Source organism: Xenopus tropicalis, chromosome 6 (assembly GCF_000004195.4).
Source record: "Xenopus tropicalis strain Nigerian chromosome 6, UCB_Xtro_10.0, whole genome shotgun sequence".
Taxonomy (NCBI): domain Eukaryota; kingdom Metazoa; phylum Chordata; class Amphibia; order Anura; family Pipidae; genus Xenopus; species Xenopus tropicalis.
In genome coordinates, this window is record NC_030682.2 from 30,877,229 (window position 1) to 30,903,897 (window position 26,669).

The 26,669-nt window shown below is 38.7% G+C and overlaps 1 protein-coding gene across 1 annotated transcript in view; it reads left to right on the plus strand.

The window, feature by feature from the left end:
- pttg1ip.2 (pituitary tumor-transforming 1 interacting protein, gene 2) overlaps window positions 1–18,928 on the plus strand; it is a 28,059-nt gene extending 9,131 nt beyond the window's left edge. The window contains 4 exon segments of the mRNA NM_001011400.1: window positions 1,740–1,854; window positions 6,878–6,946; window positions 11,351–11,397; window positions 17,454–18,928. Coding sequence (NP_001011400.1) covers window positions 1,740–1,854; window positions 6,878–6,946; window positions 11,351–11,397; window positions 17,454–17,503 — 281 coding nt within the window. The 3' untranslated portion in view covers window positions 17,504–18,928.
- Window positions 18,929–26,669: the final 7,741 nt, after the last annotated feature.

Consider the following 26,669-nt stretch of genomic DNA (forward strand, 5'->3'; position numbering starts at 1 on the left):
TTATTCAAACCATTAGCATAAATGTCTGCTAATAATGCAAATGTACTCAGCAGCATTAACGGATCAGTGCTGTTCTGCTAGAAATACATTTGATTCACTAACTAAAACAAATAATGAAATCTGTGTTCACCGAAAAACATTCTGCTTCTAAGAAAAACAATTTTCACAGATTTTGTATAAAACTGCACTAATATACCAACCAAACCCTGTTCTGCAGTGGAGCAAAGCTACCTCTAGATGGCACCTACAAGCCGCAACTGTCGTCTTCTATTCTCCTTTAGTAAATTTATTGTTTCTCATTTGCATTTCTAAAAGCTGCAAAAACCTCATCTTCAGCCATGTAGGAATTCCATATAAATAAAAATGACTACTTGTATCCCACAATTAAGTCTAAATTATGCTTTTAACGTACAGAGCTAAATGCCTCAAAGGAACCCTTAATAAAATCATCATGTTCAGTATATTCTGTGGGGTTTTTTTTGTTGTTGTTGCTTCCCAGCTCAGTTTTAGGCAATGCGTTTCTGTGGGGAAGCCAAACATGTTTTACTCATTATAAGAACTTATAGGGAAACCAACAAGGCTTCTGTCCTTAGAAAGAACTAATGCAGTGCTTTGCTGACAGTTTGGGATGTATGTTTAAAGGAACCCTTATTAATATCTGCTTCTTTTCTATTTTCCTCTAGTGCAGTGCAGCCCAACTTCTCAAATGCAGTGGGCCAGAAATTTCCCATAGTTTACCCTTAAGTTAAATTTTATTATGATGTAGACACAATGATATTCTGAGACAATTTGCGATTGGTTTTCATTTTTTCTTATTTGTGGTTTTTCAGTTATTTAGCTCTTTGTTTAGCAGCTCTCCAGTTTGGAATTTTAACAGCAATCTGAATAAGAATATAACAATAAAAATAAAATTGTAGCCCTGCAGGGCAATAGTTTTTTGGCTGCCGTGATCAGTGACCCCCATTTAAAAGATGTGTAAAAGCAAATAATTCAAAAAATAAATAATGAATACCAATTGCAAAGATACTTGGAATAGGACATTGCAAAACATATTTATAGTTACCTTAAAGGTCAACCACCCCTTGATGATGTCATACAGTGAAGTCTATAAAGTTTACAAGCAGATTGGGACCGTATAAATCCTTTAGAGGGCCACATCCAGCCCCCAGGCCTCCAGCTGGACAGCATGGAGTTGCTGTTTATTTTGCGCTCCTGTCTCAAAACCAGTAAGTTGTGTTTGTGTTGAGTTCCCCTTTAAAAACAAAGTTCTGTACCAGTAATGAGCATGACCCAGCAGTGACAGGAAAAGACTGCTGGGAGCTTAATTGGCAATCTACAGCTGCACTGAATGCCATTATAATGGCGCTATATAATGACTGTACAATTGGTGGCACCCACTGCTTTTATTGTGCTAAAGCAATATGAATTGGTAAGTGTTACTGTAAATGTGTATGATATTTAAGTGCCATAAAATTGTTAATGTGGTTTTTAGAGAAGAAACCACTTTGCAATATACCGTATACAAATATAATAAAAAATATGCTTAGACATAAGTGTATATACGTGTAGTTTTATGAGAGAACCTTGGCCATATCAGGTCTGTAACTCTTTCTCTGGCCTGGCTCACTTTCACCCAACTCTGATCTCCAGAGAGTGGGCTATTCTTCTTTCTTAAAACGCTGCATGATACTTTTCTTTTGATTTTATTCATATGTCTGCACTTCTTTTTCTTTCTATAGTCAACTTTGAAGCACTGATCATCACAATATCCGTGGTTCTGGGACTAATCCTACTGAGCACAACAGTCTGTTGCTGCTATTGTTGTTATTGCAGGAAACGCTCCAATTCCCTAATGTAAGTATTTCATGTTCTCCATATAACCAGATTTATTCTGTGTGGGTCTCTTTGTAACCTATTGAACTCATACATGAAGATTTTTTTTTCATGATCCATAAATGTCTTTATAAAGTCCCTTTCTAGATTATGCCAACTGAAAGTTTGTCTTGAAAGCTTGTAGGCTAACACTAGTGATACTCCATCATTGTAATGCTGACCTGTGTTCTGCACATGGTAATGCCACTTAGCAGGCTTTACATGCCCAACAGTCTGCGTTTTGGGCTCTACATGGCCATTTATCAGTTTGATAAAGGGTCAGATGGAGCCCATAACATTACTGTGCACAAGGCCACTTTTCTTACATACATGCAGGGGCTGACTATGAATGAATATAGGTGGTTTGATCTTGAAATAGGGATGGGTGCTTGAGGCGTGGGGGCTCAAGAATAGGGGAGCAGAGCTAAATCTGCACCAAGGGCTTTTAGTTATACCATTTATGAGCACCTGCTGCAGAAGCTGCAGGTACTTTAGGGATCACAGTAACTGGTTTTCCAAAGACATTTTTCCATTCTTTATGCAAAGTGGCTGCTTCTCATACATATTCTTATGGGAGCTAGATAGGCACAGTAAATGTTCCCTTACTGATCTTCTAATAGCTCTGTCATCCTTTTCCATTCCCTGCTATTTATATATATATATATAAAGCAGGAACTCTTTTCCTTCCTTTTCCTTGTAGCAATGGAATCCCCATAAAGGTTATGTACAGCACTTCATTTATTAGTTTAATTTTAATGGTACATTGAAAACATGATTGCTTCTGCCCCACAATTCCCTGCCCATAGTAGGCTCAAATTAGAAATTATATAGGATATCATTTCATCCACATTTATTTTGTGCTGTCGCCATGAAGTTTAAATGTAAAAAAGCAACTATTAGTCAAGTGGAAAATTAGCATTTCTGAAATATTTTTGTGACAGCTTTTAATAGAAGCTTTTTTTATTTTCTGCATGGTTGGAGCAAATAGGGCTTTCCTTAGCACTTCTGTGGTCATTGCAAGATCCCTGTAACAGCCTTAAATTTTACTTTATCCCTGTGTATCACATTTTCTATATCTGATACACTAGCCTCATAAAGGAATAGGGTATGTTTGTAACATGTTTTCACTTTCTAAGGGTACAGCAACTGTGTACAGCTTATTTTTAGCATTATATCTTCCCACTAAGGAAAAAGTCAATGTAACCCACCCCAGGATTGCACTTAATATGATGCGTCCCCCAAACTCAAGATCACATTTTTGTTTCTCTTAGCTTTGTATGGATTCTTTAAAGCTATGTCTTCTGCATTTTGTAACAAGAGTCTAAACTTTAGACTAGGAAAGGAGGGGATGCTACTAAGTATAACATTTTAGGCTTTTTAGAATATTATATTTAGTAGCATCCCCTTTTTCCCTTAGTGGCTCTATTATCAAGTTGCCGGGGGTGCTGATAGCGGTTTTATGCTTTATAACAGTTTTCTTTTTCTTATGTATTTGACTCTTAAAAAGAAAATTCATTGTAAGTACAGGTATCGGACCCCTTATCCAGAATCCCATTATCCTGAAAGTTCCGAATTACGGAAAGGCCATATCCCATACACTCCATTTTAAACAAATAATTTACATTTTTAAAAATGATTTCCTTTTTCTCTGTAATAATAAAACAGTACCTTGTACTTGATCCCAACTAAGATATAATTTATCCTTATTGGAGCCAAAACAAGATAGGAGATCTGAATTACGGAAAGACCCCTTATCTGGAAAACCCCAGGTCCCAAGCATTCTGGATAATGGGTCCCTTACCTGTATTTTAAACACTGACAACTTTAAAATATAGTGCCCATTCCTCTTCATAATTGTTCAGTCTCAGGCCTATGGACTATGGAAGAGGAATTCACTATACAAAGGGTTTATATAAAGGAATAGGAGGAATCTTATGAAATTAATTGCTGTTGGGAACAGAGGATGTGTAATCAAGTACAAGTATGAAATCTGTTATCCAGGAAACTTCAAATTAGGGTAAGACAATCTACCATAGACTCAATTTTAATCAAATAATTCACATATTAAAAAGTATATAAAAATAATAAAACAGTACCTTGTAATTAATACCAACCAAGGTACAGGTATGAGACCCGTTATCCAGAATGCTCTGGACCTGGGGTTTTCCAGATAAGGAAATTTTGATCTTGTACCTTAAGCCTACAAGAAATCACTGAAATATTAATCCCAATGGGATTGATTTACCTCCAATAAAGATTCATGATATCTTAGATGGGATCAAGTACACGGCATGGTTAAGTGAGGGCCAGGTAGGTGTGCGCCAAATTTTTTTCTGTGCGGCGTGTTGTTACGCCACTGGGAACGATCCCTTATCCAAAAAAACAGGTCCTGAGTATTCTAAATATCAGGTCCCATACATGTATACATAAAACCATTCTTTTATTCCAGTATTCTTTGGTTTGCAGCCAACAATAACATATTTTTATTTAAAGAAGCTGAAGTTACGGTGGTTACATTATTCCTTTAGCTAAAAGCTTTATATAGGTTTCTGTGCCAATCACAGTGTATAGTAACATTAGGTGTGCTGGCTTGGCACTTGCATAATACACACCTGCACTTCTTGGCACTACACTAGACATACAGCTTTCAACCCAAGGACAAATTCTGTTCACATACCGCATTATCCAGAGGGGGGAAAAAGAGGACTGGAGGGCTATAACTTGCTTTGGACATTTGTATGTAGGAAGCCCCATGGGCCGAGAGTGCAGTTTACAGAAACATAGTTTTTATTATAAGGTTTAGTATCACCCTAAAATGTTCTACTTGGATATCAGCCCAACAAATGATTTGATACACACTCTAGGACAATCCTCCAGAGACATTTCAAAACTGCAACATAATGCATTTCACCCTCCTAGTACTTCATCCTGTATAAATCATGCATAAATTGTTGTCGAATTTTGGATGCATTCTTGTAATTGCGATTGTGGGGAAAGCTCTGTGGCTCATTACCGGGATTTATTTTCTCTTTTTGTGGCAACAGGATCTAACCTTGTCATTGTCTTGATCTTAATTATGTAAAGTGTAAATCTGTTACTTTTATGTGCGTGGAAACAGTCTCTCTATATTCCGAGCTTATTTTTTTTTATATATATAATATAAAAGTGTTATGCTTGGAAAATTTCAGCGCCATGTGCATAGCTGTGTTTAAGGGAAGAGACCTTCTCACCTCCCAGTCAATAAGTCTGAATAGGAAGCCCTCATGGCACTTGTAATCCTATAGAAGAGATAATGCAGCACAGCTCTGTTTTGTAGAGATATTTGAGAGAGGAGAATTCACACAAATAACCATTGTGATGGAGAGATAGCCGCCGCATTAAGTGCTTATCCTCCTGCCTTTATAAGACCGATATGACAGGTTTGTGTGCTATTCCCCTCTGCTTATTTGTATGGCGGTGTCAATCATCTCACTGCTTATAGGTTTATTTTCACTAAGAGACGAGAAAACGATGACCTTGGACTTTTCCGTTTCGCCTTAAGGCACAAAGGGTCTAGTTGTTTCACCTCACCAAATGCCTCCCGTTCCTGTTTTTTTTTTTTTGGTAATCTTCCCATAAATCTTCTCACATCATAAATATGGTAATATATAAGGCAAATGGATAAACATTTTTTTAGGAATATTTGCTGTATTTGCAACTATGGCTAAAACACAAATGTGATAGCAAATAATGCAAAATTAAGGGTCGGGAAAGAAAAGTTAAAGTGGATTTCAACCCAACAAAATATACTGATGTTAATATATTCAGAGTATTCTCCTAAGCACTTTTGCAATTTACTTTCATTATCTAGTTTTTTATCTATTTTTGTGGTTTAGTTTTAGGGTAATTACCGGCTTTTGGCTCAACAGCTCTCTTTGAAGATGAGTGTGTAGGTGACCCTACCTGTCTATGCACTTCTTGTATTCATTTAACCCTTAGTTTTGAGACAAAACTGCCTGGTATTAGCAGTATAAAATGCAAACTGATAAAAAATAGGATATTAATGTAAATAGCAAAAGTGCTCAAGATAGCACCCCAAGTAAGCTTGGATCAATTTATTTTTTGTAATTAGGGTCCCTTTAAAAAATAATTATTAGATGGAGTTGCAGCTGCTGAAAGTATCCAGGTATTTTGTTCCAGGACACATCAAATTACTGAGCAAATGAATAATCTAAATACTGTGTTGCAGTAAGGAAGGGATTTTTTCCCCTTGTGGCTTGGCTGACTATTGGCTTATTAGGACTTTTGCTTGTGCTCATCAAGATCAATATTAGTAGGGTTCACACATGGGCATGTGTCTTCTGCAGTACTATCAGTATCTGGGGAAACTGCTTGGATTTGGTTCATGGTTTTAAGATGTTGTAATGTGTTAACCACTGAAAAAAATGCAGAAATGCAAGGTTAGGTGATACCTTTTATTGGCAATTAAGTAAGTAAAAATGACAAGCTTTCGGAGCTCAGCGTTCTCTAATATTACTTATTTTATTATATTGTCTGCATATTCTGCAGCACTTTATAGAACTTACTCATACCTTATAAACCTTATACAGGGAGAAAATTAAGAAAAGGCAAAAAGCAAGTCTTGTTGCCCTCTCCAGAAAGTGAAACTAGTGAGCAGAGTCATCTAATGTTTTTCTGATCAGTTCTAAGCAGAGCAATATTACACGACTTTCCTTTTCTCACTAACTTAATTTTACTGCCAGTGGTGTCCATGCATAAAGATTGAACAGCAGGTGGGACTCTTGTTCAAATGCTTTATATTAGCATTGACAAAACTGTATACGGTACATTCATTTGTTTTAAGGGTTTACATTTACTTCAGCAATTCCTACTTTACAAGATTTGTTAAATACCAAAAGAGCACCTTTACTTGTATGAGGAGACATATGCAAAATATTTGGTTAGCTCTGAAAATAAAAATCTGCATGTGAAAAAATATTGATTTTTTTTTTCTCTTTTGATTCAGGAGACTGGAAGCAGAGGAAGAAAATCTTATGCGAGAGCGTGAAAGGAGGAAACAAGAAGCTCTTCAGAGGTACTAAACCACATTATATAAGGATTTGTTTCTCAGGAAGCAACGTACGATGACAGCAGAAATGTATCAGCGCTAGTGATGTCTGGGTCAAAAAAGCTGACCCGTCTGCTCCCAACCTGACCCAGCACTCCGCTTCTGCTTATAGACCCGCACTCACTCTACCCCATATCTGATGTCATGAATATGAATAGCGGCTGCCTGAGGTGGAAACCAGGCACAGTAAGGTCGCAGCCTTGGCCTGGTATATGGAAGGCCAAATTTCAGCTAACTGGTAGGAGGCCCCCCAAGCCAATCGATCACATAGCTTTAAAACTGGAATGGAGGTGGGACCACCCCACATCAGCCTTGTCATGTTAGATGATGACTTTCTACATTAACCAGTGTAGTTCATCAACCAATATGAATTTCTCTAAAAGTGTTTTGGTAGGATTAAGGAATTTTGGTCCACATTTCAGTTCTCCCAGAATTTAGACCCGATCCGCTGACATGCTATACTCCAAGCCCTATCCCCGCTACCCGACCCTACCTGTACCTTTAACCTGTCCCAGAGGACCTGCAAAACTGGTAGTGATGTCACAGATGCCAAGTCAGGGGGAAAAATAACTTTTAACTCTGGGACTGCAAGACTGCAGGCAGGGTACACACGGGCTACCTGCACAGTCAGGGAATTAGGCACTATTTGCGAAACCTGACCGCTTTGTGGTATTCAGCAGGTACCCAACCTAATGCAGGTCCCAAGGATTCTGGATGATAGATCCCATACTTGTATTATATTACTGTTCATTTCTGTATACATTCAAAGCCAACCAAAGTATAACTAAACCTGCCTTTATTTGAGGTGCAAGATGCACTACTAATCTCATCCGGCAGTTTGGTCTTTTTCTCAAGCAGAAACCAAAAGTGCCTTTGTGGCTGCTGGGCAGCTTGTATACTGTGCAAATGATAGCAACGGGCAACGTGTTATCAATCAGAAATGAGCTGCTCCCAAGCTTTTACTCTGTGTAATGGGTACTGCTGTTCATAGCTACTCAGCTGAACAGATGGCTGGCAGTGCTTCTCACTTTTCATGCCCTAGGTGGATTGTATTCAAAGCTCATGTTGATAAAAAAAAAATGATTTTCATTTTTAATGCCATAACATAAAGTCAATAAAAGCCCCCCCGGCCAATGATTAAACTGGAGGCAGAGACCTGAACAGCTTATATTACAAGGCAGATATGGTCTTGTGTTAAAATAATCCATTGCTTCAAATGAACGTATAATTTGAATTTGATATTTTTATATCACTGTTAAATTTGTTAACTTTAGGTTCTTAATTCTTATCTAGCAGCTGTTTAGAAAAATAAACTGAAACAAATGGCATTCTGGCTTTCCTTTTACACGTTGTTATTATTAAAATATTATTTTAGTTCCTAGTATATGATACGGCAAACCCCATATTGAGTTGCTATTTTTCATAGGCTGGCACCTCCCTGCTTGGTGGCATTTCTTTGTAAAAGTGATAGCATTGCACAGAAAATTACTATTGAAACATGAGGCAAGTGAGTGTGCCATCTTTAGCCTTGGAGTGTGCTCTCTTTGTGTCTGTGTATTTAAGCAAAGTTAAGCAGGAAGGATGCCCCCCCCATAAGCACTACATCTGGGGAAGATGACCCTGTATGACCAGTTATTTGGTCAGGAGACATTTTTCCCAAGAAATGTAAACTTGTAACTAAAAACCCCCTGTTTTTAAAATTGTAGCAATTCTACGCCTCAGCATATCTAGAGCGTTTCATGACAAACAGGGCCCACTCACTCTCTTTACTACCTAAAGGGAAATATACCTCCTGAATACACTGGCTGAGTATACAGGTATGGAACCTGTCTGCTAAAAATGTATTTAAACATTAAATAAACACAATACGATTGTTTTGCCTCCCATAAGGATTAATTACATCTTAGCTAGGATCAGTTACAAGTTATAGTTTTATCATTACAGAGAAAAAATCATTTCTTTAATTAAACTGGAGCCCATGGGAGATGGCTTTCCCATAATACAAAGCTTTCTGGATAACAAGTTTCCGGATAACTGATCCTATACCTGTATTAGGTAAACCTATGGAAGTGGTGGACCATCCAATAAACCTCAGCAGGAGAACATAAACATATAAAACTAGATTTCTGAAATACAATTAGGTGGCAAGCAGCTCTGTCTTACATTGTATTGTTATAGATTCTCACACATAAATCTCATTTTTTTCATTTTACTACAGGCTACCAGATTTAAAACTGATTTAGTTTTTTTTTTTGTTTTTCATTTTTAGATGGGGAAACTGATCTTTGGTTGCTTTGCTTTTCATTTATTCCATATCAGTGTCTGAGGCTGTGCTAATTATTATCATTGCATATGCAAAACAAGGAAGTTAATAATTCATGCAATCATTTTAAAACACGTTAATTACATGATATGTTTGTGCAGCAGAAGTTAAGTAGTAGCTTTAATTGGTTTTAAGATTGCAGTCAGACATTGTAATATTCACCTTACACATCCTCTCGGAATTACTGCAGCGCAATGTTATCAGATTATCGCTCTCAAAAAAAAAAAAAAAGCCAGCCAAGCAGTGTATTATATTATCTTTGAAGACATTCACAATTTCTTCTGTTGCAATGAATAAAAATGAGGTGCACAGAGTTCCCAAAAAGCTGCTGTTTGTAACGTTGATAGATACAGTAACTGTATCTTCCGTAGCTGTGATTTAATAAAGGCAGAATTTGAAATAAACATCATATATTCTAAGAAATAAAATAACTTATAAGGGTCTGCAGTTTCGTAATAAAACAGAATGCATTATGTTTACAGATCACAGAATCTTCGTTTTGTAATACAGGTTTTGGATCCGTCATCCGGAAACCCATTATCTAGAAATCTTTAAATTATGGGAAGGCGATCTCCTCTTGATTCCATTTTATTCAAATAATTCTAATTTTTAAAATGGATATCCTTTTTCTCTGTGGTAATAAAACAGGGCCTTGTACTTGATCCCAATTTAAGGAGAAAGAAAGGTAAAAACTAAGTAAGCTTTATCAGAAAGGTCTATGTAAATACAGCCATAAACACTCACAGAAACGCTGCACTGAGTCCTCTAAATACAATCTTCCTTTGCATAAACATGGGTATCAGACTTCCTCTCTCAGAAAAATCCTTCTTTCCCGGGGCCGGAGTCTGCGCTCTTTCCTATCTCCCTTCTTCTGCTCCCCCCTCCCATAAGAGTGCATAAGTATTCACTCTCCCTCCCATCAGAATGCGTGATCTGAGCTACCAACAGCTAGAGCTACAGCACGGACATTAGTGAGACCAAGCTAAAATGGTAGCTGCTATCTTAAACAAACATTTGCAGCTTCTAGGGCTGTTTACTCAGGTATGGTAATGCTTCTGCAGGATACATTTTGCATTAATCCTTTTGGGTTTATTTAATGTTTTAATTATTTTTTAGCAGACTTAAGGTACAAAAAGATCCCTATCTGGAATACCCTAGGTCCTGAGCATTTTGGAAATATGGTCTCATACCTTTATTATTATTATTATTAGGGTTACAGAAGACCCTTTAGTACATGCACCAGAATTGCTACTTTTGATGAAATAGAAGTATAGATATATAGGTATGGAATTCATTATACAAAAAGCTTTGGATTATGGGAAGGCCATCATCTATAGGCACCATTTAAATTAAAGGAAAACTATACCCCCAAACAATGTAGGTCTCTATAAAAATATATTGCATAAACCAGCTCATATGTTAAACCCTGCTTCATCTAAATAAACCATTTTTAGCAAAATATACTTTTTTTAGTAATACATGCTATTGGGTACTCCTAAATAGAAAATTGCTATTTTAAGAGTTAAGGGCCACCAAACTAAGGCGCACATACATGCTAGGCCCCATCAGCCAATAAATGGACAGAGTTCTGTCTTTTGTGCCCACACTACTTCCTGTTACAGTTTGTTTAGAGCTGCATTATTTCCTGTCAGATGATCTCTGAGGGAGCACCCAGCCCATCACTAAGGGCTCAAGAGAAAGAATGTACAATATTTATTGATATATATATATATTCCTGTTTGGTGAGATTCTTTAATAGGTCACTTAACATAATATAAACAATCTGTTGGTTACGTATTTTAGTTTTCCTTTAAATAAATTGAAATTTTTAAAAAAATATTTCCTTTTTCTCTGTAATAATAAAACCGTACAGTACCTTGTATTTGATCGAAACTGGTCTATATTTGGCCTCAGTGTAACTGAGTGTTTGTTTGAGCACACTGTGATTATGTAAATCTAGTTTATATTTTAATTGTATTTTCAATCAAGATCAATTGCACATTTTTCAACTTACTGTATGTTATGCTGTGTCTTTTACTGTTTTGCAGAAAGAATGAAAGGACTGTAAAACATAATGAGATTCGGAAGAAATACGGTATGGTTTTTAGTTTTTCTTTATTTAAAAAAAAAACCTAACATCTGACCACATAGAACTGTGAATTCTGCATTCATACAAAGTATCATAATTATCCAAGGAGGACCATTATGGCCGTTGGAATCGCTGAGGGGGCACAGCCATGAGATGGAAATGTGGGTGGCAGTTTTTAAGCGACAGTCCTGTCAGAATGCCGTGAGGCAATGAGATGCTGGCTCACTTAGCATACCAAGCTAATTTTTGCCCTATTTGGTCACCAAAAAAATCAGATAGAAAAATTGCCCTTGCACTAATGATTGGATAACATAGGAGGTCCTGACATGTAGTACAGGGACTTTATACATGTCCCTATATCATTGCTGGTATGGCCAGTTTTATCTAGTGGGATTTTTAGGGCTGTGGCACACGGGGAGATTAGTCGCCCGCGACAAAACTCCCTGTTTGCGGGCGACTAATCTCCCCGAGTTGCCTTCCCCTACCATCGCCGGTGGGATGGCACACGTGGTGGCGTGATTTCGGGATTTGCGCGACATTGCGCCGCCGCATGTGCCATCCCACCGGCGACTTACATTTTCGCCGGTGGGATGGCAGGGGAAGGCAACTTGGGGAGATTAGTCGCCCGCGAACAGGGAGTTTTGTCGCGGGCGACTAATCTCCCCGTGTGCCACAGCCCTTAGCCTTTTTCATCAGATTTGGATAAGAGAGGCCAACAATTTGGCCCATACACTGATAAGCTATTGTCTTGAGGTGGTCAAGTCAGTGACAGGCCTGCTTGAGACAGTTATTCCCTTATTTGTGGGGTTTATGCTGAAATGAAGTTTGAGATTTGTAACCCAAAGAGGCATGCCTAAATGTTGGAGGGGTGGTGTCTAAACCCAGAGACTCTGAAAGTCACTGGCCTGTAGAAATATACTGCCTATTGCATTGGGCTGATTAAAAATACTTTAAAAAATTAGGTAGTCAATTATCTATGATGCAATTGGACTAAAGCTTAGTGCATGTAGCTGGATACAGGCTGCTTGGCAGACCCAAGTGCTATGCCAAAGAAGCTGATTAGTGGATGCTTTACCTTTAGATTGAAAGCGTGAAGTGAAAAGAAACATTCCAAAGTATGGGCAGAAGTAAGATTGACCCACAAATGACTTTGCATAAAAAAGGCTAAATACTTTTTACATTTCTGAACATAAGACATATTTTTTTTGCATGATGGATTTCTGAATTAAAATACATCTTGAAAGCCCTTTTATGTTCTAAAAGTTTGTTGCCCAAGCCTAATCTTTGTCATGTACATTTAGCAGACAAGCTTAGCACTTCCTTTATACTGCTGGCAAGTTTAATTTAATCCTAATGTGGCATTTCCTAAATGTAAAACAAAATGCATGCAAGCTTGCTTTGTAGAGCCTTTGAAGTTGCTTCATATTTTAGTTGGCTAACAGCAGTGCAGTAAAGTAAATTGCTCTACACAGTTGAGACACTAGAAGATAAATAATTGTTCTTTTTTTCTGCCTGTGTCTCCAACCTAATTCACTGTTAATAAGGATGAGTGACAGAATGACAAGAGCTTTATTAACCCTGGCTCTGAAGATTAGACAACAAAATGTCAGCTCAGGCTTGTCTTTTGGGGATACTTTTCTCCTACTTTTCTCCTTTCCGATCGCACCATCCAGGTCATTTAAATGGTAATTACATATTGAAATGACTTGACAGGAACAGTGACAGTGAGATGGGTAAATGCCTGCTTTGTATTACAGCGAGAGCTTCACATCTATTTGGTTAATTCCTGAATTTTTATCATTTGCTGGCTCTTCTCTTTTAATGAAGTTAGAACTGCCTCTACAATAATGTGTAGGAAATATGCATATAGCAGCGTGAAGCTTTCCAAACTAAATATTCTGTATTTTTTATTATGTAAAGGAAAATTATACCCCGAACAATAATTTATGCTATATATTGCATAAAACAGCTCATATGTAAAACCCTGCTTAAACTAAATAAACCATTTTCATAAATATATACTTGTTAGAAGTATGTGCCATTGGGTATTCCTAAATAGAAAACTGTCATTTTAAGTACTAAGGGCCGCCCCCTAGGATCATACAATTCGTGGTGCGCACAAACAAACCAAGGGCACACATACATGCTAGTTCACATCAGCCAATTAATGGACAAAGTTCTGTCTTTTACTCCCACACTTATTCCTGTAACAGTTAGAGCTGCATTATTTCCTGTCAGGTGATCTCTGAGGACACAGGCCATCACTAAATGGTGGCTCAAGGTGAAGGTGTAAAAGGGCAATATTTACTATATATGTATATTATATTTCAGTTGGGCTTTGATTTGATTGTAGATTCTTTAATTGGCCCCTTAATATAATACAAACTATGTGATGTTGCATTTGTAGGCTTTCATTGGGAGAAAGTGCCATAAATTTTATAGTTTGGTTTTTTTTGAGTGTCATTTCAAATACGGCGATACAGAGATCCAGAAGATGCAGAATCCACTATGCGACGATCGACATCTCCTCCTAGCCTGACTCCTTCCTATACAGAAGGAAGGCTAGGATCGATCAATCGACCGTCGCATAGTGGATTCTGCATCTTCTGGATCGCCGTATTTGAAATGACCGGATGCAGCGTTTTTACAAGGTATTTTCTAAAAAAGCATTTCAAATAATAAACGCTGGGAAGGATAGGGCAATTATTGGAGGAGGGTAGAATAGATGTTTTACTTTTTTAGTGTTACTTTTCCTTTAAAAGAGAAGGATAGGCATAATCTATGGGGGCTGCAAAAAGGTTGGGCACCACCCACTGATAATAATGGAATACCTGAGATTCCAGGAAATTTGCAAAAGCCCATCTTTTTTCTTCTTTTTGGATCGCCTGTATAGTGGAGTGAAAAGCTGAAGTTAGAGGCAAATAGCCGGCTTCTCACTGCTCCACAAAGAGGATCCAAGAACAGGAAGAAGATTGTGACTTGTTGCTCCTACGATAATGTCCTGGCCGGTGCAATTGTCAGCAAACAAGCATTAACCAAGGTCTAAGCTAAGGAATTGTAATCACTGAGGGGTATCTAATATGGCACAGTGATTATGCCTTTCCTTTTCCTTGCTATTTTTCCCTATCAGGAAACTGACCTTGAAAATCCCCAGCCAGTTATTGGTTTCCATTCAGTTGGAGAACCCAGTCTGCAGCAGTTGTGCACATTCTAAGCAAGCGTCACCTGGGAACACTGAAGTCATTCTTATTGACTAATTCTCTGTATAGCCAAAAGGATTTGGACATTCCTTCTATTTATTGAACCTGGTTAGTTAAGCAATACTAATTACTGTTCAACAAAAGTCAGTACATCATACAGTAGACTGGAGCTATAGAGGCATTCATCCCATGGCCCTCCAGTTGAGCACCCCCAGATCTAAGATACAAGAGCAAGGCTATTTTAATTTTTAAGTATAAGTTCAGCAGTTAAACCTCTGTTTGACCAAACAATAAGCTCATATAGCACATCATTCTTCCCAGGAGGAACCTCTCATAGTCAACGCTGTTTAATAACAGTGAAGGAAAGATCTTCGTGTGTGTGTAGTGTGTGTATAAGATGTTATAGAGAAAACAGTGTCGGAGCCCTTGGCATTTACTTTTTGATTAAGGATTTGATAAGGCAGCCTTAGATGTTCAGAGAATAATCTCCAGACACCTAGGAAAATAGGATCTGCAGCCTGGGTTCACTGCCAGGGAAAGGTCTGTTTTTTTATTTAAAGCTTAAAGCATCAGATCCCTTCTGTTTTGGCCTCCTACAGAATTATTTATAATCCAGTTCAAAATACAGTTTTGTTTTAGTGTTTGGTTTGATGATTACTGTTAAGTGACTGGAAAACACAACCTTGACCTTCTTTGGGAAAGATGTGAGATGACTGAAGATAGAAATGACTGTATGGTCACTTCATATGGGTCCCATGGCGCAAAGCAATCTTACAGTGCCATTAGTTCTGTTTTACCAACGCTTTCATTTTAGTGAGTGCTCTCTATAGCCCATTACACTTTCCCTCTGTAATCCAGTTTATCCGTACAGCTTTACCTTGTACAATTTTATATATATATATATATATATATTATATATATACATTATATTTTCCATAATTTTTTGCTTTTGAAATGTTTCAGTTCTTGTAGCTTAGTAAATCCGCTGTTCCAAATAATCCCAACAGGTCAGTAGCAAAACCATTGCACACATTTCCCAAAATTGTTTCTAAATGAAGCTTTCACCTAGCCTTATTTCTAATACTGGTAACAAAGCTATAGCAGCTTTTTGCAGCTTTGAAACCAAAAAAAATAGTTTAAACTCAGTCATCAACCTTGTTTTAATTGTCTTTTACTGTAACTTTGCATTATTACAGGGGTCATGGGGAGCCACCCTAAATAGCATGGGGACCCATTTGCGTCTTGACCAATAGTTTAAAAATCTCTGCTCTAAACTCTTCTTTTCTTTTCTTCATGAAGACATATGACATAAGTTACCCCCCCCCCCCAATATTGTAGGCATTAATGATATATAGTGCTGGGTTCACTCTGGTCTAAATATGACAAATATCTTTAAAAATGTCCCCCTTTTGGAGCTCCCTACAGATCCTCTATGGTCCCTGTCCGTGTTTCAAATGAGGGTTGGGCATGTCCCTGCCAGAAGCACAGTAGGAGGGGGATAGCTAATCACAATCTTGTAGTCCAGCATCCATTCATCCTTCTGTTTTACCTAGTGGCACTTTAACTTTGTTAGTTCCCAGAAATGTTTTTTGTAGCAACAGTCTTACTTTCCTACTACCATACATCTGGCAGCAGTATTGATGTATGCATTCTGTTTATGTCTGGGTTATGGCTAGTCTATTCATAGCGGCAAACAGGCATTTTTCAGTACATGGAAATGATATATAGCTTAATGTACTGGCTACTATCCTCTCTATCAGTAGCCACAGTATCGGAAAAAATCATTGCTCGGTTTAACAGAGGAATAACTTTTTAAAGGAGAAGGAAAGGCTAAACCACTGGTGGGTGCCAAATGTTAGGCACCCCAGTGATTGTAATCGCTTACCTGATACCCCTGGTGCTCCTATTAGGAGAGAACAGTGGGGGAAGTAGTGGAACAGATTAAACACCCAGAGCTAAAACAAATAAGATCAATGAATTTTAATTCATGTTTCTCTTCAGTACCTACCGCTCCCTCAGTAACTGCAATAGATTCCAGCTTAGGTAGATCGCATCCATGGTACTGCCCTGCTATTACAAAAGAAAAAAAATTAGACTTGGGTGGTCATATTTGAAGCCCATGAATGGTGGGAATGGCCTTATGCTCTTCCCCCAAAGCACAGTACAATGTAGATGTTTTACCCTTAGTCAGTGACAGCTTTGCCCTCACATGGGGGACATGCTTCTTGTTATGCAGTTGGTGATTGCTGCCAGCTCTTTAGAACAGTCAAGGGAACATTCAGGCCAAGTTGCATGGTTGTCTGGTGGCAGGGAGGTTTTGGTGACAATTATAATTGAAACAGTGGAAAAGATACTTTGTTTTTATTGTGACAGGTATACATGGCAATGGCAGAAGACCTGTTGTATTAGTTATTAATTGTATTTTTGTATGTAATCTGTATTTTCAAAGTATACACCCATGTACAGAGCTGCAGATTATGTTAGCACTTTAAAAATACATGCTAATAATAATACTTGTTTTGATCACACCTTGTGTCTCAACCCTTACTTCTTGTAGATTGTAAGCTCTTTTGGGCAGGGCCCTCATTACCTCTTGTGTCGGTTATTGATTGCTTTATATGTTACTCTGTATATCCAATGTATGAAACCCACATATTGTACAACGCTACGAAATATGTTGGTGCTTTATAAACACATAATAATAATAATGTTTTATGTCCCATTGAATTAGCACACTATGGGAAATGACAGTGCTGTAAGTGGGCTCCCTGGATAATGGATTTCCAAATAATAGTAGTTTGGAATCTTGCATGTTTTTGCAGAGCAAGTGATTTTAATGTAATTCTTCTTGTCTCGTTCTAGGCCTCCTACAGGACATGGATCATCCCTACAGCCGATATGAAAATGAGTGAACTAATGTAGGAAATGCAAGAAAGAGAATCATAAGAGGGATTTCAAATTGCAGTCCAAATTTCCAATCTAAGGTTGTCATTTTCCCACCCATATCTTAACCCAGACTACAGTATCATGAATGCGCACCTTTTATTGAGATTGTTTTTATGTGCAGCATCTGTTGCATTAGAGAAACGTCACTGAGGAGATGTCACTCAGCAGGCACCAGGGGAATTGGGTTTTACTTGTGTTTCCTTCCTTCTTATCAATGCTGTGCAACCTAAAGACTGACACATTCCATTATCTTGGAGATACATCTAATTAGACCTTACTGCAGTCTCAAAGTATTGATATATTGACCAGCATTGTCTTATTATTTTGCACTTTTCGTAGGGATGTGATATGCATTGCTTGCACTGTTGGCAGTATGCAGTTTTAAGGGGCGTTCTATGTGCTAGGTACCAAGCCTTTTATTATTGTGGTTAATTATATACTACATAGTTACATTACTGCAGTTTCTTTTAATAAATATATGAAATAGTTCAAGCATCTAGTTTAGGGATGTGCAAATCCAGCTGGTTAGTTCCCAGCATCTCTTGCTCCTATTAGCTTGTCTAGTCAATTGCTGGCTCGTTTAGAATCATCAGTAAAAATTTCTGTGCTTTTGAAAAGAATGTTCTGTAATAAATGTGAAATTGAAAATGTAAGAAGTGAAAATGAGTGAAGTTTGCTGCATGGAAATGTAAGTTACATTTTTATAGTATAGCCCGTCCTCACTGTCTCTTATTGTACATTGCAGAAAGCGAAGATATATTTGGAAAATGTGGCTGCTTCTAATTTCACCTCATTCACATGTGTACAAGCCATGCCTTTCCGCCATATTTACTCTTGGGCTGCTGTGCTGCTTGTGTCACCCAAGGCGGTTTCCATAGGGCTTTATAAATCATCGCAGCACGCTAGAAACAACGGTTATTCTGCTGTCCTTTTTCCAAAATGCTTTGCTTGAGGCAAACACATTACAGGACCCATGTATCTGTCAGTTACAAAGGCAGAAAAAGACCCTTGAGGTGAATACAGTATATATGTAGGACTGCAGAATAATGGGCTCATTAATGCAAGAACTAGCATTGCTTTATTGGTATTAGTGCCAATGATAGCCATGTCATTCAGTGTTACTTCAGAGTGTCACCTTGGTTGGGAACAGGCTGATTGGTAAATGTCTTCCACCGTCTATGGTCAAACACCAAGGTCGATAAACTACATGTATCAATAGGGAATATTTTCAGTTGAAATATTTTGTTCTGGGGGTGTTTGGTACTCGTATCCTGTGGAAATAACAGAGTATAATTTTCAGTCTCTTGTTACAAAAGTTCTTGTTTGCCGCATACAAATATATTTATGGATGTATGTATGATCTTTGCTTGATTAAACACTTTTTTTCCTTTTCTGGTTGTTTTATTTGTGCTCGGAGATGTAACTACCACAAGGTTGACCCTGGGTGGGGGGCTAGACCTGTTGGGGTCTGCTGTACAGCTCTACTTTGCATCCCTTTCCAGCCACCAAGTAAGTGTGCAAATGCATTGGGTGTAGCAAATGCTTTTGGGGTGCAAGCAAAATTTTTTTTGGAAGGGTCTTGGCTAAAGCACATTACAGCCCAGCTTGTCCTTTGAATGGTAGGAAGCATCAGCCTTTATTGAATCTGGACTAAAAAGGCTAATTTTCTTCTAGGTAGCTCCCAAATAATATACACTATATATTTTAGATATCTCAGAAAGTGGTGCTTAGATTGCCAGACTTGTTCCCCATCCATTCTCATCCTAATACAGTTATTGAAATGGTTCTGTCCCCGGAGGCAGGGAACAAACACCAGTCAGAGTCTATAAAACATTGCATATTTTAGATTGAGAATGTATTCAAGGTAATATGTAGTGTGCAGAGCTATTTATGTGGCTGCTTTTGACAAATAATTACCCAAACCGTAGCAGCGTGTATGACGGGTTGGAGAATAATGAACTGCAGACATTTGCCATATATTTCTGTGTAGATGATGGAGGTTTCTTCGTCAAAGTACAGTAGTAACATTGCTAGTTTAATGCACTTATATAACTCATATCTGTCATTCCTCTATATAAAAGTGTCATGTTCTGAATAAAGTAATACTAAAAGCAGCCAATGTGATTTAAGGGCTAGCGCACAGCAATACGCACATGTTTTTTTTTAAGTTATAAGTAGGACTTGTGAATAATAAATGTCATTTTTTATACCAGCACATTTCCAGTCTTTAGGCCAATGTACACTTTTACATATAATAATAATCAGTGTTTGTTGGTAATCTAATGGAAAACTAAGATTATAAATCCTAAATTCTATTAATTAGTTTGCCTATATTATATAAAAACCAAGTACATTTATTATTATCTGCACTTTGTTCCCCTTTAGAAAGTAAAAGCATTTATGGCCACCCTGTATGGCTTAACCCATGTTTAGGGAAGTTAATAGGAATTAAGGGGAAGCTGTTAAAAACTACAAAGGAAAAAATAGGGGACAGACACTTTTTTAGAGCATATAAATTCTGCAACAGGTTTTGTAAAGCAGCCATCAGGAAGCCAAAATTAGAACTGATTGGTTTAAATGCCAATACTAATCCTACATTTGTTTTACATATATCATAATATCAGGCTTCATTAAAACTTGGAACTACATTTTCTTACATTTAAATAAAAACAAATATAGGAAAGTAAATGCGAGCAAGGCCCTAAAGGTCCCCATACACAGGCCGATTCTAGCTGCTGATATCGGTCCATTAGACTGATTTGGCAGCTAATCGGCCTGTGTATGGGCACTACCGACGGGCCTGCCCGACCGATATCTGGCCTGAAATTGGCCAGATCTTGATCAGGCAGGTTTAAAAAATCTAGTCAGATTGGGGACCGCATCGGCTCGTTGATGTGGTCCCCGAACCAACTTTGCCTATACCCGTCATTGGCCCTGGGGCCAAACGATCGAATTAGCCCGTAGGTGGGGGATATCGGGAGAAGATCCGCTCGCTTGGCGACATCGCATGGGGACCTTTAGTCTAGATGTAATGCACTCTAGAGTACATAGAGAGTACAATTCAGTTTAAGCCAGGCCACATTTTCTCAGAGCACCTTTCATTTGGTATGGTACTAAAAGACTGGAGGAACGCTGCCAGTAATAGACCCATTAGTTTGACATCTTTGGTGGGAAAGTTATTTGAAAGTTTAAGGGATGACATTCAAGATTAGACCCACTACAATGCTTTCTTACTGTTATTTTGCTATTTTGGATAAAAAAACAACTTCTCTAGAGGATGTTAGCATACTATGAATGATGGAAACAGCAGTTCTCATTTAAGGCACAGTAAAGGGTTAAAAGAAGTGGGATTAAAATACTAGAAGGGAGCCCTTAGGGGGCATTCTTGAGAAAGGACAAGAGTGTAAAGCACATAGAAGGGTTTCCTCCTTGTCACATCACACAAAGTGGCATAATGATATAAGACTCTGTGCTAAGGAATCGAGCAAAGCCATGTCTGGTGGGAAATGGTCAAGTAGAGCTTTCTCTAAATATTTTTTTTTAAAAAAGTGTTTTCAGGTAACATTTACTACTTTTATACTATTTGAATATGGGAAATTATATCATACAGCAGAGTTCCCCAACCTTTCTTACTCGTGAGCCACAATAAGGGCTAAGATTGGCTATTAGGCAGCCTCTATGCACACTATCAGCTTACAGGGGGCTTTATTTGGTAGTAAATCTTGTTTTTATTCAACCAAAACTTGCCCCCAAGTCAGGAATTCAAAAATAACTCCCTGGTTTGGGAGCAACAGAAGGAATTGAGCCACTTCACTAGAGTGATGCCTGTACAAAATATAAAGTGGCTGACCAAAGTTGCAATGTTATGTTTTACAAATTGTAGGCCAGAATATTGTTAGCAGAATCCTACATTGAAATCTGTTTTTTGAAATTTCACGTGCAGCTAGCCATATTCTTCATAAACTTCAGTCACACTTTACTGCTGTGCTGCAAGTTGGAGTGATATCACCCCCCTCCCTGCAGCCAATCAGCAGAACAATGGGAAGGGAGCAAGATAGCAGCTCCATGTAGATATCAGAACAGCACTCAATAGTAAGAGATCCAAGTCCCGCTTAGGACTCCTCTAGTTACATTAGAGTAGGAGAAACAATAGGTTATCTGAAAGCAGTTCTAATGTGTAGCGCTGGCTCCTTCTGAAAGCTCAGACTCAGGCACAATGCACTGAGATGGCGCCTACACACTAATATTACAGCTAAAAAATACATTTGTTGGTTCAAGAATAACATTTTTAATGGTAGAGTGAATTATTTGCTATGTAAACTGTGTACTTTAGAAATAAAAAGTATATCAAAAATCATGACAGAATCCCTTTAAGTATAGTATCTAATAGAATCAGTTTGTCTTATGAATGTGATTATGTAGAATTTACCCCTTTTTTAACCTGTGAATCCTATTGGTAAACTAAGGAATAAATACTGGAAAGGTGAATTATAAACAGGTGTGTGATTCTTGGTGAAAAAGCACCAACCTCATTTATAGACAGGAGAGCTTACAATCTACGTTTCCTATCACACACAAGGACTATATCTCGAATTCCTGCCATAAAGCAAGACCGGACTACAGTTGCTTGGAAGGATAACAAACAGAAACAGACACCAAGAAATGGAAGCATCAAAAACACAAAAGTTCCCAGCAGTGAGACTTTTGTCCAGAAACCACAGTACTTTACCCAATAGTACACGTTGTTTTCAGTAAAAAATACACTGTTTTTATTGTGATTACAATATCCCTTTTATCTATTTTGTACACTGCAGTGAATAAGGAACAAAGGACTTCCCCATAGTCCTACAGAGCTACAATAAGAGTACAAGGCAAACTGCATCAGATAAAGATATCACTGAAATACATGAGAACAGTTTGGACACATTTCAGCCTCACTAAATATTTATATAGTAAATTACAATAACGAGCACTATGCTGGTTCTCCAATCCATACAGGCAGACTCTTGCTCTGTATCAGGTTATAGAAGTCATGCTGACAGCGTGGTGTCAGTTTATTCCAGTCTGCCAGGGTTTCCCCTCTTATCATATTTCGGCATGCCTTTACCCTTAGTCCCTAGGGTGTACGGCGAGGTCCGGAGTGTTGTCCCCACCTGGTCACGTGACAATGTGGGTAACTGATGAAAAGAAACAAAGGCTCGCACAGAAATAACCTGGCCTTGCCTTTCATATGCTGCTGATTGATACAAACAGTGTTAGCTTATAAGCTTTGTACTGAGGATTTCCAAAAGCAAAATCATCTGCCAAAAAGGGGAAAGTGTGCTTGTAGGAATGCTGAGCATACGAATGGTTTACGGGCGACTTTCAGCAGGGTCATATGGGGTTGCTGAACGGATTCCTTTCTTAAGCACACTTAAAAAACATTATCAGTTCCCTGCAGACAATTTCATGTTAAGTGACCTGGCAACTGACAAGGTCTATTGCAGATGTGGCCATACATGGGCAGATGTAAATTGCCCTCAGGCCCTTCAGGCTGATTCAGAAACTTATCTACCTGTGTATGGGGCCCTCCAACGGGCCTACCTGACCAATATATGGCTGAAATTGGGCAGATGTCAACTGGGCAGATTTGATTTTTCCGTCTGAGAACCATATGAGCTTGTTGATGCTGCCCTCACTCCAATAGCTTGTATTTTTCTTATTGTAATGTGATAATTTGGCCCTAGACCAACCATTGCATTAGCCCAATATCACTCACTTTAGGTGGGCATGTCATTTGGCAACCTCGCCAAACGTGCAGATCTTTTATTGTAGTGCTGTTCAACTGGTGGCTCATCCCTCCCCCCATGTGGCCCTCAGTCTACTGTGGCTACTGCTGCCTGTGTGTGCCATACTCTGCCTGCCCTATGCTGCCTGTGTGTGCCATACTCTGCCTGCCCTATGCTGCCTGTGTGTGCCATACTCTGCCTGCCCTATTCTGCCTGTGTGTGTCATACTCTGCCTGCCCTATGTTGCCTGTGTGTGCCGTACTCTGCCTGCCCTATGCTGCCTGTGTGTGCCATACTCTGCCTGCCCTATGCTGCCTGTGTGTGCCGTACTCTGCCTGCCCTATGTTGCCTGTGTGTGCCGTACTCTGCCTGCCCTATGCTGCCTGTGTGTGCCATATTCTGCCTGCCCTATGCTGCCTGTGGGAGGTGAACCTGGCAGGGGTTTGTTCTGGGAGTTTGTTAGCAGTTGGAAATAGCCATTAAATCTAAGGTGTGTAATTATATGCTGGGGGTTGCAGTGCTATCCACAGGGGTGGAGGAGGCATATGGATGTAAGGGCATGACTTTATATGGCATATGCACATACTGTATGAGTGAAAGGTGATATCCCTGCAGTGAGCACCAATTATTTGTTTTTTGGGGGGGGGTTTAGATTTTTTTTTTTGTGTGCTACCACCATTAATTTTGGTATAGTCTAAAAAGCTCTCTTGATAACATGGGTGTGGTTTGAATTGGGTGTGGCTAAAAAAGGGGAGTGGTCAAAACTTGCTTCCATTATCATTTCCCCACCACATAGGTCAGAAAAATTCCAGCCCTCAGTACCACAAAAGTTGGACAGCACTATTTTAGAGTATGACCAGCTGTAGCCTACAGTCGGAGGGGGATCAGTACAATCAAAATACCGAGTTAAACCTGATTCTAATATTTTTACTTTGGTGCTGAATTACCATGGTTTAAAAACCCCAGTGCTAGCCAATAAGCAACCAATTCCAATGCAAGCTGCATGGCAGTACAGAATATTCTAACCAGAACCCTCCTTTAGTAGCAGAGGGGTGTGGGTTCATCTGACCCTCTTTCCTTGGACCCTGTGAACTATAAGTTGAGGGAACAGCCCCCCAGTCCTTACCCATTAGCCATGGTTTAGGGCTCAGTAGACTGAAGGGGTTTTTGCCTGGCTGATGGCCCTATAATTCTAAGTGGCTCCCCAAGTGACTGCCTTACCTTTCCTTATACTGCACAGGGCACAATAGGAGTGAGGGAGTGGCAAGTTATGGTATCCAACGGAAACAGCAATTGGGTGGACCTTTGCAGGCCAGACTGGCAATCTGTGGATTCTGACCCTCATGTGTTTCCTTACATTGAAACCTTCATCTCAAAGACACACTAAGGGCCCTAATGTGGATATACTTCACCTTTAAAAGAGGGCACCTATAATAAATGAATGCATAATGAATGCCACATTGACACTGGCCATACCTCACCTTTAATAAAGGAGACAAAGCAAATGAATAGTGCAAGTTACCATTAAATCCAATATCGTAATGTGGCGTGGATTTTTTATAACTTTCCTTCTGAATGTAATGTACAGTCGTCATATGAAAATTGGGTTGCCATGGTAACCTGAGACAAGGAGAGCAAAGGCCTCATAACAAGTGTTTTTTGTGCAATACTGCAAGCTCCGCCTCTATAAAATGTTCTATACTTCCCCTTTAATTAGCAACAGTAAAATATAACACAGTCAACAAACTATATAACTAGCCCAGGAGCACAGAATCCCACTGGTAAATGGAGCTTCCAACTCTCTGGCCAGTCACCCAGAGTTACATTCTACAACTTCAGTCTGACATCTAATTTCAACTACAATCAAAGCATGTGGCCCTTTATGATATCATATGAGCAGCTGGGCCTGATTCCACTGCACAGTGTATCTGCTACAAGTGCAAATGGAGTCCTTGCATGGCACCCTGCATCCAGAGGCACCCACTCACTCGCTTATACAACGCAGGGAGAAAATTCAATGCAAGTCACATAGTAGGAATTCTCTTATCCACTTGTATTCAATTTTATATGCAGGAAGTTGGCAGCATATATAGATGTGCCCCTATGAGAATTATCAACAGCTCATCTCTTTACAAGAAGCAGCCTATAAAATCCACACGCTGCATGGCTAATTGGCAGTAAGTGGGGCTACAGGCTGCACAATGCACAGGTTTCTGGGTGGCTTGTGTATCATTACAAATACGCCCTTGTGTGACATTAACTGTGAGCAGGTAAATGCTGCTGGCTGATCAAAAGTAAAATTAGGCAACATACACATTTAGTTTTTATATACATGTCCCATGCATAACAATGATTGCATTAATGAATATAAGTCTTGGGGGGTATGTGTGCACAGCTGACTCCAGTGTGTGCTTAAAAAGTCATAAAAGAAACTAAATTCTTTGCATTTCTCAATGCCACATTGTTTATTATACCATTAAAACAGGTAAGTCCACATAGCACCTACTTAAGGGGTGGTATAATGTCACTGCCGCAAAATAATGGATATTCCATTTATTCATTATGTAAGCTCTATGGGGCAGGGACCTCCATCCTCTTGTGTCTCTTATCTTATTATTATTGTATCTTTTATTTATTTGTGCTTATTGTGCTTTGTATTTATCTATTTTAATACCCCTGTTTATATTAATGTATTCTACAGTACAGCGCTGCGTACATAAGTAGCGCTTTATAAATAAAGATATTTGTAGATTGTAAGCTCTTTTGGGCAGGGCTCTCTTCACCTCTTGTATCAGTTATTGATTGCTTTATATGTTACTCTGTATGTCCAGTGTATGAAACCCACTTATTGTACAGCGCTGCGGAATATGTTGGCGCTTTATAAATAAATGTTAATAATAATAATACATACATTTATTAGGTGCTGCCCAAATCTAGCTGCAGTGAGATAAAATGACATTTAATGGCTCAAGATTTAAACATACAATTCAATTAGAAAAAATCATACTATACCAAACAGTGGAAAGGTGTATCCCAATGCCTCATGGTACCCTCTCCTAACACGTTTCGCACCAATGGGTGCTTCATCAGAGGAGATTAAAGTGAAACCTAATCACCTTTACTTGAGATTATTTATTTTATCCATCAGTGCCTGAGTTTTATAATCAAACCCCCCCTATAAGGGGCTCTCAGTATAGTATTTATATTGTTACCATATATGGTGCCGCGGTGGAAGCCACAAAGCCCGCAGTTGAAGAGAACAAAAAATTGGGGATTTTTCACCTGTATGTAACTACCCTCTTCGGCCACTAGATGGCTCAGTGGAGCTACCGCCGGGATGTGAGAGCGCTCCGGCTCCTGGAAA